The following is a 17,792-nucleotide window of genomic DNA, read 5'->3' as shown; positions in this document are numbered from 1 at the left end:
CTGGTGGGAAATGGAGGAGGAAGGAGCTAGAAGGATCCCCAGAAAGGTGAATAGAAAAAACGAAAAGACTAATCTGTACGCTGTATATCTTGAGAGAGTCCTGTTAGAAGAACTATCAGGGCCAATACGCCATGAAATGAGTTACTGAGCGTGTCTTGGACTCAACCAACTTAAGAAGGAGCAGCACATGTGACAGTAGCAAAAGTTAAAGCAATAAGTCAGTCTTACTTTTTTTTTCTTATACCAAAGCCATGCTCATGACTTACAGTTGAAGTGATCATTGACTTCAGGGAAAGCCAAAGCATTCACTAGACAGTATCCCTTTTTATTGTTCATTATGAATACAAGAAAATAATAAGAATTAGCACCTTAGATGTCTTAGTTTTTATTTATATTATTTGCCCAATTTTATTTGATCATAAACTCTAAGTGTAACAAATGCCTTGTACTTTGTACACTGTATGGTGCCAGTACAGCTATTGGTGTTATTTGTCTAATATTTATTACTTCAGTGCCAAGAAGCCTTAATCTAGACTTGAGCCAATTTAGCTACACACACACTATAAAAACATATGCATGAACAGATTTTCAAGTATTTTACAAAGTCATGTTTCCACAAAATGCATGCATACATACGTACATAAACGTAAGTATGTATGTATGTATAATATCTTTACAATATATCATTTGAAATATATATATTTGAACTGGTTTAGCCATGTCCTCCCCATCTCCCTGAATTTTTATCTTACAGAATGAATCAGCAGCACTGACGGGCCTTCAATAAAAATAAGGCCTTTTTATTGGTTTTGTATGTGGAGTCTTTAGATTTGAACTGGGGGTCAGTCATTTCTAGCAGAAATGTTGCTTGCTTTTCTACATTACAAAAATCAAGACTGTCCAGGACTTTTGAGACAGATCTGAGTTGAGGGAGGATGGGGGTGCAGTGAGCAGGGAGAATACTATGGTCTACAGCTAAACAGCTAAAATTTTGAAAACAAAGTATTTCAGTTTAAATACATTCCTTACTTTGACAGTAAGTAAGCCTAGATACTTTTTAAACAGAAAAAGCTAAGTTTACAAAGCAGCCAATGAGCATTTATAGCACCTAAATTTCAGGTTTTTTTCCTGTTCATGAATGCTTCTCACTATGGAAAATACTTGACGCTATAGTGTGATATCCATGCTACAGCTACTAAAATGTTAATGAGAATTCTCTTAACTTCAGGTTTACATGGCTATGCAAGGAGTAAAAAAGTGTATACATTTTGTGGAGGCAGCACCACAATTTTTGCCCTCCAGACAGGAGATATAGCTAGAGCATGTATTCACATGAATCCAAGGACTTATTTCATCCTGCATAGTAATCTATCCAAAGAAGGGGTAGAGCAGCAGGACCATATTAACTCCCTCGACACTGACTACTAGACCTAGATAGGTGTACAGTATTCATAGGCTATGCCATAGCAAAGGATGGTTAAAAGTGTGCACTCTTTTGGCTCCATGAGTTGAGTTCTGAGATGAACCATGTCTGCTGAGATGACAATCCCTGCTGAAGGCTGCCCTCTGGGAGGTCCACACTATTCTCCTCACAAGCTTGCTTGTGAATCAAAGAAGCTAGCACCCTGCTGAACAGTGCACATACTGAGTGTGTCTACACATGCATAAACACTCCCAGGCAGGCGTCCACACATGCAGGGAAGTGGGAGCCGATTTGCTGCTAATGGCGGCAAACTATCTCTGCTTCCTGGGCCCTGTGATGGGCCCCTGCTGCCACCAGGGGGAGCTCTAGGCTCCCCCTGGGTGCTAGCCCAGGGTCTGGCAGGAAGCACTGGACCAGGAGACAGCTGTCTCCAGGGCTAAAATATTGCCCCCTGCCCCTGGGGGGCTGCCTGCTGCCAGGGTGAGGATATGGAGTTCTTGGCCATGGCTCTCTGATTGGGGAAAAGGGACTTGGAAAGATCTGCAGGGGAGGGGCAGGTCCCAGCCCCCTGCTCCAATCTGCCAGTGGGGCAGTTAGCAGTGAGCTCACTTCTAGCTGCCCCACTGACAGATCAGGGTGGAAGGCTGGAACCTACCCCACTCCTGAATCTCTTTCCAAGCCCTGTGATTCAATTGGAGCATGGCGCTGGGACCTGACCCTGACCGGGATAGTTCCCAGCCCCTGCTCTGCAACTATGGGGTTGGGGCTGGGGAGCCTGTTCCCCACCCAATTCTGCAATCACAGAGCTGAGTAGGGAACAGGATTCCCAGCCCCTGCCAGCAGTGAGTTCCCAGAGGCAGCTCCAAGTTGCGGGGCTGGTGCTGGGAGATCCTTATCTGGATCATTATCTCCTAGCACTGGCCTCTGCAGTCATGCAGTTGGTGCTGGAAGCTAAGGATCTCCCAGTCCTCCACTCCCCAATCACAATCTTGGAGCAAGGGGCTTGGAATTTCCCACTACCAGGGCAGGAGGACGTAGTCCCTGTCCAGGCTGTGATGGCAGAGCTCACCCCAGCAGCAGGGAGAAATCTCCTGCCCCCTAGTGGCCAGCTGACTGGAAGAAGATTTGCTCCCTGTGAGGTATATACACAAGAACTACTGCACAGTAAGTAATCACAAGTAATTTTGCTACTTGCATTTGCAGTTAGCAAATTTACTTGCAAATAGCAAGGTTTACTGAGTGGTAAATGTGTACACATGTAGATGCACACGCTTACTGCATAGTAAACTACACTACTACAGAGTAAAGCATCTCATGTAGATGCATCCACAGATAACTACATTTATTGTCAAAGGAACTAACTTAAGAAAGGCTATCTGGTGTTGACCCTTCCAGGATTTTCCTAAATTCACCCCAATATGCTTGGTTATTACAGAAAACATGACATATGTACTCTACTGTTGTTCCAAGATCTATGGAGTATTATACTTCAGTACAATAAAACTCCTTAACAGAAAAATTTCAAGTAGGAATGGTCAACACATTTGTTTTGTTTTGAAATATTTAATATTATTATGAGCAGTTTTTGTTCCCTAACAGTAGGTTTATCTGTTTAGCTTATAGTCTTCAAAAGGGATAGTGTCTCTAGTCATGTTATAGTGTAAAAAGCAGCCAAAAAGCAGTAGCTGAGTGTATGGAATGGTTGTTAGTGTAATGTGGTTTCTACTCATCTTACCCACACAGGGTCTTCCGATTCCTTGAGAGCGATAACCTCTTGGACACCCACAACGGTGACTCCCCCGTGTATTCTCACAAATCTGGTTGTACCTGCACTGATGGGTACCATCTCTGCATTCATCAATGTCTAAAAGGAACAGAGGTAATAAATAGTGACTTAATTGTTCTTGAAACGTCAAGTGCTCTCTTTCTAAACATATTAAGATAGAGGTAAATAACAGCTGAGTTTGGTCCTGTCTTTTATGTACTTTCTAAGCTAGGGGAACAAAATACATTTCTTATCTGTAATAACATTGGACACTACCAGTTCACAACAATTGTGACAGATTATGATGAGTCTGGGTTATACTGGGACTACATGTAGAGATAAAAAACAATCTTCCATCTTAATTGCATTTATTTACTTAAACCTTTAGTAAGTTTCCAGTTGATTAGTAGTAGGTTTTTAATCTAACCAAATCCAAAATAAATGAGGTCAAAATCTGCTTTCCCTTAGTGCCCTATTTCTAGAAAGCGAGATATGATAAAACTCCCTTGAACTGATTATTCTTAAGAGCAGCTCTGAAACGATCTTGTAACAAGCCTATAATCTTGGCATAAAACCTTAAAATGTACTTGTAGAGAACAGGCACCCTCTATGAAACATTAGCATATGTAGCTCAAAAGGGGCACAATATTTCTTACTCCAACACTTAAATGAGTTTGTAAGTATGGAAATAGAGCAGTAAAGTCCAGCCAAGTTGTTCTTGGGAACAACCAGGGTTCAATGAGTCCTGGGAAAGTTTATCTTGGAAGTGTGAACATTTGTACACAAACCTTCTGAGAGAAGCTGCAGCACAGTCCTTCAGCATCGCAGTATGCCTTGCTCATATCTCACTTCCTGCCTATGGGTCCAGGGAGATAGTGTGACACTCAGTCTGGACTGTACTGCTTGAGCTGAGCACGGAGCCCTTGCACACACCCCACACTGCAGGGAGTTGTGCTGCAGGGAAAGGCAGTCCGTGTCAACCAGTCTGGGCTTCCCTGAGCACTGCTGTCAGCTGTCACCAAACAGACTGGGGGGTCTACAATACCCACTGAAATATGTGCATAGGGCCCCTTGGCTGCAGTGACATGGCACTTGAACATTTGTTCAGGTAAGTTTTTCTATCAGGAAAACAAAACCAGGGGAATCTTCCTGGATTTCTTGAACATATGTGTGCAGCCACTGACTCCATTACTACTATTTAAAAAAAAAAGAGAGAGATGAGAAGAACAAACATATCCTTTCACCATTTATTTAAAGGGGTTAATGAAAATCTCGGGCACTTGGAGGACATCCAGCACCAGTTAACATGAATTTTCACAAAGCAGTCAAACAGTATAAGCCTGGCCATAAGTCAAAAGAAGTTAATGATGCTGGGTGTGAAATACAAGTAATTTATTTAGTTGTCTAGAAACAGACTTAGGTACTAATCTTGATGCATCACCTTTGAAAATGTTGGCCAAAGCCTGTATGCATTACAATCATGATGCAGTAAATGAATCCATATACCCACCAATACATGTTCCATTGTCTGCCTTAGTCATTCCATTTGGACACAGATCAATGCACTTATAGCCACCACGTGTGTTCTTGCAGTGCTGATCAGGTCTGCATACATTCTGCCTGCATTCATTTATATCTTTAAAAAAATTAGAGATGGATTTAAAATTAGCTGACTTCTTAATACTCTATTCCACAAAACCAGGGTAATCAAACCTAATTCTATTCTGTACGTGCATCTACCTTCACAAATATGTATATAGTTGTGTGTACAGTTTGCCTGCCTCATGTATGTTTCACAGCCCCACTTGCACTTTTCCAATTATTTCATATCCAAGTGAGATCAAGTAAAAAGATCTAGTTTGGTTTTGTAAGCTCATTCAAAAATCTTAAGGATTTAGAGGGGATATGTTCTTGCTGCACGCCCCTCATAAAAAACTACATTTGAAATTAAATTAATGAACTACATAGACATTCTGTTTCCTGGGACCTAGTTTTCTTCCATACCCATGCATTTTCTGCCTTTTAGCTGATATCCTGGGTCACATCCACAATGGAAACTTCCTATGGTATTGAAGCAATGCTGATGACAGGAATTGGATTCTTGGCATTCATTAACATCTGTTGAATAATACAAAGTCTTCAGTGTTACAGCTGTGGATCACCTTATTCATATACATAAAACATTGTTTTAGCATGTTTAACATTTTAAGCTCTTATTTGATCTCTAATTCTTATCTGCCCTTTTTATGCTTTTCCCCTATAGCAGTGGTCTCCAACCTTTTAAATACCAGAGCACTTTTTGAATTAAAGTCCAACCCAGGATCTGCTGTGCCCTCCCCACCTCCCAGCATGTCAGCCTGTTGGGAGGAAAGGGGGGACAGATCGAGGCAGAGGGAGAAAAAAGTATTTGGGGGTGCTGATTGTGGTAGATCCTAGGTTGGACTTTAATTAAAAAAGGTAAGCCTGTGGGGGAAAGGGTGGGGGGAGGGGCAGATCGAGGCCCCAGCAGTGAGGGAAGGAGCAGGGCACAGGCATGAGCAGGGTCTGGGGTGAGTGGGGCCCCAGCTGGGCCAGGTGGTGGGACAAGTGAAGCCTGGGAGGCACGTGACCCCCGATCTGTGCATGGGGCATAGGCAGCTGCCACTATGGGCTGGGCTTTGAGCCCCATTACCCTGAGAACCATGCAGTGCAATGTGTGTGTCCTGCTTCCAGGTGGGCAGGGAGCACGTGGCAGCTTCAGCAGAAAGCAAAGCCTCCGCCCACCTCCTGCCCACTGATCAGGGGAGCACATGGCCCCTGGGCTCCACTTGTCCCACCATCTGGTCTGCCTGGGCCCCACTTACCTCAGCCTCTGTTCCTGCCTGTGCCCTGCTCCCTCCCTTCACCACGGGGGCCCCAATCAGCTATTTCCAGTGTGGGGCTGGACCGTGCTGCACTCAGGGCAGATGGCGGCAGCACTGGGAGGGGAACTTGGGGGGGCTACAGTGAATTTTTGGGTGGCTGCAGCCCCCTGCAGCCCTCCTCCCAGGGCTGCCACCACCACCCACCCTAAGCACAGCCTTGTCCAGCCCCACACCGGGAACAGCCTGGCACCACCCTGGCCCCAGCCCGCAGCAGCAGCTCACCCTCACCCCATGTGCAGATCTGGGGGCACATGCTCCCAGTGTGCATACCCCCCATCCCCGTGTCCCCCGATGAGTCACTGGTGGGTCTGTCCCATGTCCTGCCCTAGCTGTGCAGTGCCTGCCTCTGCCACAGCCACAGCCCCACTCCCTCCCTCACCACTGCTGCATCCACCTGCACTGCCCCACATTTGGGAGGGGCATGTATACCCATGATCTGTGCATGAAGCAGAGGTGGCTGCCTCTGTGTGCTGGCCTTCATGCCCCAAGCCCGGCTGTAGCTGGCCTGAGTGGCCCAATGCCACTGCATCCTGCTGCTGGGCTGAGCCTCACCCTCTGCCCACCTGGCGATGGGACATACGCTCCTGGAGCAGCTGCAGCAGGGCTCAGGGCACAAAGTGCAGTGTGCAGCAGCAGCCGCCTCTGCCCCATATGCAGATGGGGGGGCACATGTCTCCCAGGCCTCTGTTGGGGTGTACACAGTGGCAGGAGCCCCCCGTGCATGTGGATGAGCTGCCCGGGCTCTGATCCTCTCACCACCCAGCCTGGCTAGGGCTCCACTCACCTCAGCCCCTGCTTCTGCCTGTTCCCCACTTTCAATCCGGCCTCAATCTGACTGACCTGCTGGTCGAGGCGGGGCATGTGCATGCATGCGCACATTCTGCGCCCCGCCCCCCGGCTCAGATAGACTGTTCGAGGTGCTGCAATTGACCAGTAGATTGTGATCAACTGGTTGGTGACCACTGCCCTTCACAATTTCATGTTTTTTGTGGAAACATAAAAAAAGCAGTTTTTGAGAACCCTGTAAAAATAGCAATCCCCACAATTTTGGTATGGAATCACCAGGAAAAATAACTACTAAAAATAAAATTCTGGCTCCACAGTTGGAGCCTGTAGTCCCTCAGGGCCACTTAAGCCCAGCCCTGCAGCCCACCGGGGGGAAGGGAGAGGAGGGAAGCCACGGGCATAAGGAGGAACAGCAAAAATAGTGGCTGCACCTGCCACCCCTCACTGAGAGGGCTGCCCATTGAGTGCCCCTGTCCCTCTCTGCCAATTAGTGGCAAGGGATAGAGCCCTCTTGGCCAATCAGCAGCAAGGAATGGGGCTGCTGAGGCCCCTTGGCCAATCAGCAGTGAGAGGGCTGCAGTGAAAAGACCTCAAAAATGGTGCCCCACACTGCGAGTGGCCTGCAATTCTTCCTTACTCCTTAGCACAATTTAGGTAGATTCCTACCTATAGGTAGTCAGGCACGCAAATATGGTGTCATGTAGAGAAAATTGCAGGCATACAGTGAAAATTTGTAAAACCAGAACAAGAAAATATATTTTCCTCATTCCATAACAATGGAAAATAGACATAAGATTAAGGAATAATAATTTTACTTTATTTCAGTGCAGGTTTTTTCCTTTCTGAGAGTCTAGAGAGCAGAAATGCATTGAAGGCACCTTATCAGAATGGCCCAGAAAAACCTCAGAATAGTTTGATACAAGAGGACTGTAGGACTTTTATCTATAGAGAACCAAACATGTCTTGGGAGAGATATTTACAAACATGGTTTAAAGGAAAGAAGTATAGCTTGAGGTTAATAAATAAAGACCTCTTCACACCTTGGCAGCTTAGTCCATCAGATGTTCTTTTAAAGCCAATTCCACACCTAACCACACAACGATATGAACCAATGATATTCTCACAGTCTTGACCTGCATGACAGGAGTGTCCACCTAATGCGCACTCATCAATGTCTACAATAAAAAGCGAATAACAAGCATCAATATCTGTAAATGTAAAAGAGGTTTAAAATATCCATCACAAGTAAAAACTATAAATTAAAATATTTAACATTTTAGGAAATAAAACATTCTGGTATAACACACATTTGTCACCTGTAGATTTATATTCTGTGTCAGTGGCAAGGAGGTGAATACAAACAAAATTATTTAGGCTTCTAACTAACTTCTTAAGTCTGGTCAAAATCATGTGTCCAGTCTGTACATACCGTTAGAAGTCTAGCTTACCGTGACATGTCCTTCCATCTGCAGATATAGTGAGGCCTTTGGGGCAGGAGCAATAATAAGTTCCTATGGCATTATGACAAACATGAGAACAAGGATTTTGCACTGCACATTCATCTTCATCTAAAAAAGGAGAAATCCAGGAAATGATTTAGTGACTTTAGAGAGAAATAAATAGGAGATATAGGGAAAGATGGTTCCTGGCCAACTTGATTCTACACTGTTATGCCTCTTATGTATTAGTGAAGCTTTGTTATATCCAGTAGTGGTGTACTAAAACAAAACTGGAGTCAGGCCACAGAGAATGAAACTGCTGCGTTTCATAAATCAATTAACAAGGTTTGAATTGGTTTGCGTAGGTGAAAATACCAGCTTGAGACTATGTTTTGAGTTCAAATTAGGCATATTTTCAAACTCACTTTTTGTATTTTGTTAGTGCAGATTTTTATTTGAATCTACAGAAATGAGAAACATGTATAGGGTAGATCTTTTGTTCAAGTTAAGGTTCTAGTTTTAAGAACAAGTAATATCAAACCTATAATTGTCACATGTAGACTTGGACAGATCATATTATTATAAGTGTTCCATCTTTCTGCTTTAAAACTCTTATTACTTCATTTACTGCACACAGTTTTTTCATAAAAAAATAGACACCCCAAATTGGAGTACATATTTTAAGCAAGGAAACTCCATGATGGAATGGGGAGGCATGGGATTGTTGGAATGACTGCTTAGGGGCTGGCTCCATGCTGGGTGCCTGCCCCATGCAGGAGAAGTGGAGTCTACATGCCAGTTAAACCTTTAATCCCAAGCCACTACCAAACTGGTATAATCCCAAGCCACTGTCAAACTGGTAAAATCAGCCCAGTGAGCCAAATCAGCCAAAAGCTGCTGCCAGTTCAACAGCAGCTATGACAACAGTAAATTTTTAGCTGTGAAGATGCACAAAGAAAATAAGTGATACTGAAGAGCAGATGTTTCCTGTTCCATGTGACCCATATTCAGCCATGAATCCAGAAAAATCTTTTTTCCCCCTTAATTCTGTCCAAAACAAAGTGTGTGTCTTATCTGAGAGGCATGTAGTATGTGAAAAAATAATTTTCTCTTTATTCTTTCCAGTGGATTTATGAATTGTTTTGTTGTGGGGGAGGGTGAGAATTCAATATTTAAAATTCAAGTCAAGTCAGAGAAGCTTTTAGGGTTTCATAAACCCTAATTTTTCATGTGGCTTATCCTTTAAAAGACGTTCCAAAATAAATGCCAAATAACCACTAGTTCTGTCAATGAATGTACTTACATAAATTTGTTATCCATTATTATCCATCATGCAAACACTACTCAATCAACTAGTAAACTGTTAAATACTTTTTTTTTTTACTACAAGTACTGAGCTTCAAGTGGGTTTCTAGTCTTCGAAGTGATTTTCTTTCAGGGATTGTTTTAAATCACTAACCTTTGATTCTTTCCTACAGTCAAGCCACACACAGTTTTTACACACAGGTCATTATTTTAGCAGATAGGCCAACCAGTGAACAGATATACCTACACTTATCTTTCACTAGATCAATTCTGAGATTTTAATAAAGTGGTAAACAGGGAGATTATATTGCTACTGTAAATGCTATAGGTTATCTGTAAATAAATACTGTAATTAATTCCTCAAGAGCTCTTATTCTGCTTCCTTCTGTGAGCACTAAATTTAATTTTAAAGAATAATTTTTATTGCCATGTTTCATAAAACTTGGTAGCGAGGCAATACACGTAAAATATATTTGATTACATGTATATGTAAATTATTTTTCATGTTCTTACCTGAACAGTAGGGCCCACTAGAATCCAGACTAAACCCACCAGGACATTGATTGCTGCGGTCTCCTATGTGTAAAAGAAGCCAAACTTTACTTATGCATAAAAATGCAACTAACTCATATTTAGAAAACAGGTTAAAATTAAAAAGTTCCATTCCAGCAATTAATTAAACCCAATAATTTTTGTCCAAAGAAATGTCTATGTTTAGAAATTAAATATAACCATATAAATATCATAATAAATATAATATCACTCTCCTTGCTATGGGAAGTAAGTTATTTTGGTTTTGTGTATTTATGCAAAGAAAACAGTCAAATCAAACTAAAATATTTTCCAGAATGACTGCAGGAAGTATCTAAGCTGGAGTGCCAAGGATCTCCCTATATGATGCCTCCGTTATTAACATTTAGGTCACTCAGGGTGCTTATACAAGTGACATTTTTTGCAGAATCAGGCCCTGAATGTGCTTTGTAGTCATGACTTAACATGTGCATGGCTGCAGAGCACTTTTAAAATGACTGATCATGCAAAAATTTAACTGGTCAAATGAAGTATTAGATGAAAAAGCTCTAAAGAAGAGCATCTTAGGGAATTTGTGTTCCCTCCTGGGTTAATTTTTTGCATGGGAGTAGGACTGTCAGTGGGAAAGGAAGAGGGTGGGAGAATGGCAGTACAGAGCTGCTGGCAGCTTTTGAATCACCAGGGCTGGGGGTGAGGGGGAGGAGGGGAGAAAGCCCCCTCACCTTACAGGCCCCCCCAGCTACCCCAGCTGGAGTACTGGGGAGAGTTGGGCCAGGCCCATGAGGCAAGGAGGCTCTATTCTACCCAGCCCTGCCTCCCCCCAGCTTTGGTCATTCAAAAGCAGCTGGCAGCTCTGTACTGCTGCTCCCTCTCCCACTCCCTCCCACACTGACTGCGCCAGAGCTGGGGTGAGGGGAGTGGGGGGCTGGGGAGAGGGGCAGTCTGGCAGCCACCTTAAAGGCTGCTGAAGCACCTCCACCTGTTGCCCATGTCTGGGCCTCTACCCACCCCCCATCCAACAGGTGAACATCTGTTGGGTCAGGGGGTTATAATTCATGGTGCTTTATGTAAAGAGCCATGAGTCAAAACAAGGCCCTGCATGTCTGTAAGCATCCTCAGCTTTACTCTAATAGGAATGGGGTGGAGGGAACAAAATTAGATGTCAAAAACTATGGGCATTCACTACAGAAAGGCAACACCTCACATTTATGTTCTGAAGGGTCAGCTAGTGCAGAAGGGTCAACATAAAACTTGCATTTGAAAAAAAATCAGTTTAACCCTGAAAAGTAATTCTATAAAGACAGCAATGAGACACCATTGTATTCCTTGCATCTCGGTGTTCTTCTATAAGAAGCTGTTCAGTGAAGGTAACTTGAGAACAATGGGTTTACAGATAGTTTTAGCTATAAACATTTCATTAATGGTGCTGGTCTGTGAGATGAGAAGAATCTAGTTTGGCTTTCAAATTACATGGTGAGTTTAGGGCCTCCTGTTAGAAAAATCATTGAACTTTGCAAACAAAACCACTGTGGGCTGAAAATTAATGGCACAGTGAAAATGGATTGCCCCTACCATTCTTTCATTCCAGCAATGACATTTTTACAAAGTTCCTTTTTAGAATAAACTCACGTATGTATACATGGAACTCAAAAAGGTAGACAGGCCTTGGTCTGGCCATCTACACTGGTGAATTTAATCTTTAAGAAGATCCTTAAAGTTTACATAGCAACAACCCATTACTCCTCACACCCTCTGGATACCTTTCATTTATACCTTGAGCTTTCTGTGGTCACTTATATCAGAATACATTGGGAGCTATTTTACACCTACTTGACACAGATATAAGTGATTTATACAAGCAATGGTGAAGCAGACCTCTCTCTCTGTTTCTCTCTCCTGTACTTTTTATGCATGTTTATCAAATGCTTATCCCCAAGCCCACCTTGCCTGTACTTTGCCCACTAAATTACCCTCACCAAAATTTCTAAATAAGCTGAGACTCCAAAAGGTTTTCAAACAACTGCCATTAAAACAACTTGACAGAAAAATGTCCTTTCTTCTCCTCAAATTTTGTTGGCTGGTGACCAAAATTAAACAGTAGTCAACACTGGCACTACTGTCAACAACAGGCTAAAGGTCTGATATATCATGATCCATCAGTTTATTTTTGAGTGATAATGCTTAGATTTACAATGCAAAAGAGGACTTATTTACAACTGTTGAGAAGCTAGGTTTCAAAGTGCTGTCATCCCAGATGTATGCCAGTACAATCTACGCATCACATCATCGTGTTCTTTGTTCATGTCAAATAATTAAAGAAAAAACCTAAAAGAATGATTTAGACCCTACAAGCATGAAATGAGTGAAGCAAACTCAGATACTCTTTTTTGCAGCCATCTTTCCTCTTAGGTACATTTTACTGAAGGCCTTCCTGTGGGTGTTAGCATACTCCTTTAAGCCACTTTACTGGTGTTATTTTTCACACTTCCATCTGCACAACCAATCTCCTTTAGTATAACTATTCCAACTCTATAGTTCTTAGTATTAGAGGGAAATTTCTAACTGTGTAATCTAATATCTAACTGTGCAATACTAAACACCCCCTCTCCCACCAAAGACCACAGTAAAACTACAGGAGAAATTCCATATTTGAAGGAAGAAAAAAGAAAGTTTTAAACATGACATGTGACACTTCTCCAAAGTCTGGGATACTATATATAACTATTTGGCAGGAAAGCCACAAAACAGCCCAGCACCTTCTGCACGTGCCACTCTGATCCCTTATCCCTACCTGATCTGCTGCTCAGCTTTCTACCATATCGCTGTACCTGTCAATGTGTCCCCTTCCCCAATCTGCCACACACTGGGTCTGCCCATGCCACCTGTGGCATCTGTACTCTAGATCATCTACTTCAGCTATAAATAATCCCAGCAAAAGTGAACTGGGGGAAATAGGGCAAGTGTGGCTCTATTTCTGCACCTGTAACTAATGTGCACCCAAAAAATCTTACTTTTCACAATGTTTCTGCATCCTTCTCTCCCAAGTTATAACCAACTTCTTGGGCCACTTGTATGTGATGTGGGTTTAGTCCCCTAAATTGAAATGGTGGGTTTTTCACTGTGATAATTAAAAACTACCATTTCAATTTAGGTGCTTCCATCACTGTTACAGTGAGGGGCCCGATACTTTTTTTTTTTTTTTATGAGCTGCCAGTGAGCCAAGCGGCCCCTGAGCTGGGGAGGGGCCCAGTCCTTCCCTTTGTGGTGCTGGTGCCCCCCAGGGCTGCCATCCAGGGGGTGGTACTGCCATGGAGGGAGAGGCAGGCAGGCTCTGCAGGAAGAAAAAAAGAATCAGGCCCCTTGCCACTTTTTTTTTTCTTTCTATGTCCAGCTTGCCTGCGTAAGGTGGCACTGGGCCATGCAGTCTCTGAGCTGCAGAGGGGCCTGGTTCTTCCCTCTATGATGTCCCCCATCAGGGGGACATCATAGCACCAGGCAGGTGCTGCCCTAGCTCACAGGCAGCACACATTAGAGCCAACTTTTCCCTGAACCTGCATGGGGAACAGCTTCTGGCAGGCCCCTCACCACTTCTGCCTTCTCCCACGCTGGTGGGGGTGGGAAAACTGTCAAAAGCTGCAATGTTAAAAATAGCTGAGTTACAAACTAAACTATGTGCAATGTGGTTTAGTTTGCAACATAGAAAATCTATTTAAATGATAAAAGAACGCCGTACATGTACAGAATGATGCAATTAAGCTGCAAAAATGACCAATTTTTGTCATGTGTACAAGTACCCTTGAGGATGCTATTAATGAAGAACACTGAGAAAAAAGAATATACTTTTTTTTAAGTTACACCTATCTAAAATTGGGTAGGTTTTTCTCTCTCTCTTTTTTTTAATTGTGAAAAAGTCAAACAATACCTTTTGTAATGGAAGCATGAATTTTAAAATCCAGAGTTTCTTCTAATGGGTTGTACTCTGTTATAATAGAGGATGCATGGAGTGTTTCCACCAGGAAAGGCATTTTTCCTCGGGTATGATCATAGGTAATGGTGTGGTTCCACATATATGGCACACTAACTCCATCTATGGTGAAGAGCCGTGTAGAGTAGGCATACAATTGCCCAGGGCCTGTCTGAATATAGTCCTCTGTGTAATCCTGAAATGAACACCACAATCAAGATCCAAGCAACAGTGGATGAATACTGTAGCTTGCTTAATCCACTGCAAAACGGTTTATCATTTTAAATAGCAGAAAACATCTAGGGCATTTTTTTTTTTTTTACATCCGAACAAACTGTACATCAAGCATCACATGACTTTTGGGCTCCAGTTACTATGGTAACTGTTGAATATTAATGGTATTCATTGTATTTTCCTTTAGTTAGTAATGAAAATAACTGTGGTAATTGAGCCATCTTTATCTGCTGGTAGTGGATCATTCTGACGTTTTAAAATATGTGGTTACAGAACTATTTCTAACCCCACTGGGAGCATCTACACATGGTGATTTAAGGTGCATTAGCCATTTTTAAGATGCATTAAAAACATAGATCTACACATGGGTGCTCTTAATCTGCCTTAAAAATGGTGATTTTAGGCACAAAGCAGGTATCAAATTTAGGTGCAATTAGTTAAGACGCCTTAACCCACATGTAGACGCCTTGAGGCACCTTAATGCTATGTAACTGAGCAGGCCAGAGCCAAGCCCATGGGGCCTTACACTGCTACTGGGCACTACCAAGAAGATGCGGTGGATGCTATTCTGCAAGGTGCAGATGCTGGAGCTCTAGCGGCAGCTCCAGCAGCAGTGTGCAGTAAGTGGTAGTATGCAGTAAGTCAGCAGAGGGGGCCGGAAGCATAAGAGCTCCTGTCAAAGCACAAGAGAAAGGCCCCCCACCACAATTCCCACAAGGAAGCAGGGCAGCGCAGGCAGGGCCTTTGGTAGCAGCTCCCCTGTGCCTCTCCCTACAGCTCCAGCATCTGCACCTTGCAGAACAGCACCCTTCTCCCCACTCCCCATGCCCTGCATCCGGCCAAAAACAGCCAGCCTCAGGTAACCAGAATTTTTAGATATCCGGATACAGTAAAAGGCCTGTTATCCAGCACCCCTCATCCTCCACTCGTGCTGGATAACAGGCCTTTTACTGTATCCATATATCTATACAGAATTTCATGACCTCAAACACTAATCAGGTATTACATTTATAGAAACCATCTTAAAAAAAGAACAAAGTAAAACTAATTATGAAACTTTTTTTCATAATGAAACACGTGTTCCCAATTATTATACTAAGTCAAAAAGCTTCAAGGCTTATTCAAATATTTAAGATTTATATTGTACTGTGGAAAGGGACAAAACTTCAACATGTAATCTGTTTTGGCTATCAGTCCTTTGGAGGGGTGGGCCCAACAACAGAAATGCTCCATCACTAGCAATAGAGAGGTTACCAACTGGAACCAACAGTTAGTGACTCAGTAGATCATGTCTTTCAACAGGCTGAAACTACAAGACAAGATAAGATTATAACCTCTCTACAGATCACAAATCTGAGCAGCCTATACCTGTTCATTTCTGAACAAGTTTATAAGAAAGTCCTAATTCTTTCAATATGTGGATTCTATAGGGAAATTCAGGCAAGCTCTGTCACTAGATTGTTTACTGTGTTCACCACAGACACTTCTGAAGACAATATGAGTATGGGGAATGTCTCTGCCAGTCCTCTAAATACCTGAAACTAACAAGTTGTAGATTATATACTACTAAAACTTTGACATGATGGCATGAAATAGAGAACTGGTATCACCCTATCAAGTACTAACTTCAATACATCATCATGTTCTAATGATTTGCAACTGTTGCAACTGAATGTGTGACAAAGCCCTTAGATCTAAGTCTAGAAACCTAATTTGTTTTAAGATAAATTTGTTAAAGGGATTGCATGATGTGTTTACTCATTATGTTGTACTCAGTGGCTGCATCTACATGTGTGCTTAACTGTAGAGTAGACTAATTAGCTGCAGACTAAAGTGTCACTATCTATACATACAATGCTATTAGGCTACAGTAAACTAGTTAAAGTTTCTATAAGGTAGTACTGTCAAAGATAATGCTATCTTACAGCAGGGCTATTAACTGCTATTAAATGCATGTGTAGAGACTCACTGCAGCATAAATTGAACCCAGTGAGCCTAGGCAGCAGAGGGCCAGTTTCCTGCCTGCTGCCTAGCTACATGGCTCCAGATTTTCGACACTCTTGTGCCCCAGCCAGCCCCTCTGCTGTTTGACTCTGCCACCCAGAGGCTGGGACTGCCCACTCCACAGGCCCAGGCCCAGGCCCTGGCATAAACTGCTCTGCCCTGACTCAAATTGCTGCTGTCCCAAGCATGTAGATGCTGCACCTGGGGGTAGTTTATCTTGGCTCATACTGCTCTGGAGTTTATTGCTTCCCATTAACATGTATAGATGTACCAGCTTGTCCTGAAAACCTATCAAAATAGACTATCTAGCCAACATCAGTAGACCCTTCTCCAGCTTGGAGGACATCATGGTCTGAATGTGGCACACAAGTTCTTACTTTCATGCATCTAACTGAACCAGAAGAGTTAAAAATATTGTAACATAGCTTATGTGCTATATATGACTAAATATATTAAAATAGATAAAAAAGGAGTGCATAAAAACTGAAGTAGGATTGCAGTGATGTCATTTCTGTGTGCAGTTTTACCTTCACATTAACATCAGCTGATGACTGGAGCTGCAGAACATAGCCACTCACTACAACATCCAGCAATAAAGCTCCATCTGAGTCCAAACCACGGGCAGTATGAGTCATTCGCAAAATCTCTCCTGTGAATTTCAAACACACACTGATCTATCATGATAAGCGATATACATAAACTGCACAGTAACTGAATTGGCTCCTAGTTGAATCTTATTCATTATGCTAACTTTATACTGCTTGCATTATTTATATTAAAGATGGAAAACTGATATAAAGCCCCTTATTCTACCAGTTATTTGGAACATGTTGTAAATTTAGCTACTGTAAATAATTATATTTGAGCCATGCAGTCATTGTTATGCTTGTCACACTGTATAAATTAGAGTGTATCTCTCAAAGTTAACCAACCAGTTGCAAACTCCACTTGAGTCTCTCTCTTGAAGATTGCGTTGGTGAGAGTAAACCCATTCACTGCTTCTCCAATTTCCTTTGCAGATGTCCAATAAATAGGATTTAGAATGGAAACTAGCTTCTTCATTGCTGGGCCTTAAAAGAAATGTAATATACTTTTAGAAAAGCAAAACAAAACTCAAGCATCACATGACCTTTGGATACTCCTACTTTCTCCTGACAGCTAATTCTAATGTGAATCCCACGTAACCCAGAGTAGTGTGCATCCTTATAGAAACAGACTAGCATATTTTAGGATGAGTATCAGAGATCCCATGTTAGGTGTTGCATGTTCAACTTGCAACAGTTGCTAATCTTTGAAATGTGGTGATCAGTTATGTCCAAATGAATATAGTCTTCTTAGGAAAAGTGTGAAGAAGTTTGTCTCTGAGTATGGACAGACATACTTTTTAGCTACTTTAATAGAGGAGGGTAAGCTGTTGCTGCCATTATGTGGCAGCTGC

At 42.5% G+C, this 17,792-nt stretch overlaps 1 protein-coding gene and 1 long non-coding RNA gene across 3 annotated transcripts in view; one reads left to right on the top strand and one right to left on the bottom strand.

The window, feature by feature from the left end:
- The window catches only part of HMCN1 (hemicentin 1), a 348,410-nt gene that overhangs the window by 10,883 nt on the left and 319,735 nt on the right, over positions 1-17,792 (bottom strand). For both annotated transcript variants that reach the window (XM_019556684.1, XM_019556685.1), the window contains exons 95-103: positions 17,287-17,424; positions 16,882-17,003; positions 14,075-14,312; positions 10,135-10,197; positions 8,326-8,445; positions 7,918-8,052; positions 5,193-5,306; positions 4,699-4,824; positions 3,159-3,287 (exon numbers count right to left, since the gene is read on the bottom strand). In XM_019556684.1, coding sequence (XP_019412229.1) covers positions 3,159-3,287; positions 4,699-4,824; positions 5,193-5,306; positions 7,918-8,052; positions 8,326-8,445; positions 10,135-10,197; positions 14,075-14,312; positions 16,882-17,003; positions 17,287-17,424 — 1,185 coding nt within the window. The remainder of the gene's footprint in view (positions 1-3,158; positions 3,288-4,698; positions 4,825-5,192; positions 5,307-7,917; positions 8,053-8,325; positions 8,446-10,134; positions 10,198-14,074; positions 14,313-16,881; positions 17,004-17,286; positions 17,425-17,792) is intronic.
- Positions 3,234-17,792, top strand: part of LOC109324655 — a 59,899-nt gene continuing 45,340 nt past the window's right edge. The window contains exon 1 of the long non-coding RNA XR_002104979.1: positions 3,234-3,302. This is a non-coding gene — a long non-coding RNA (uncharacterized LOC109324655). The remainder of the gene's footprint in view (positions 3,303-17,792) is intronic.

Source organism: Crocodylus porosus, unplaced genomic scaffold (assembly GCF_001723895.1).
Source record: "Crocodylus porosus isolate Cpor-Errol unplaced genomic scaffold, CroPor_comp1, whole genome shotgun sequence".
NCBI lineage: Eukaryota > Metazoa > Chordata > Crocodylia > Crocodylidae > Crocodylus > Crocodylus porosus.
This window is presented reverse-complemented; position numbering and strand designations above follow the sequence as displayed.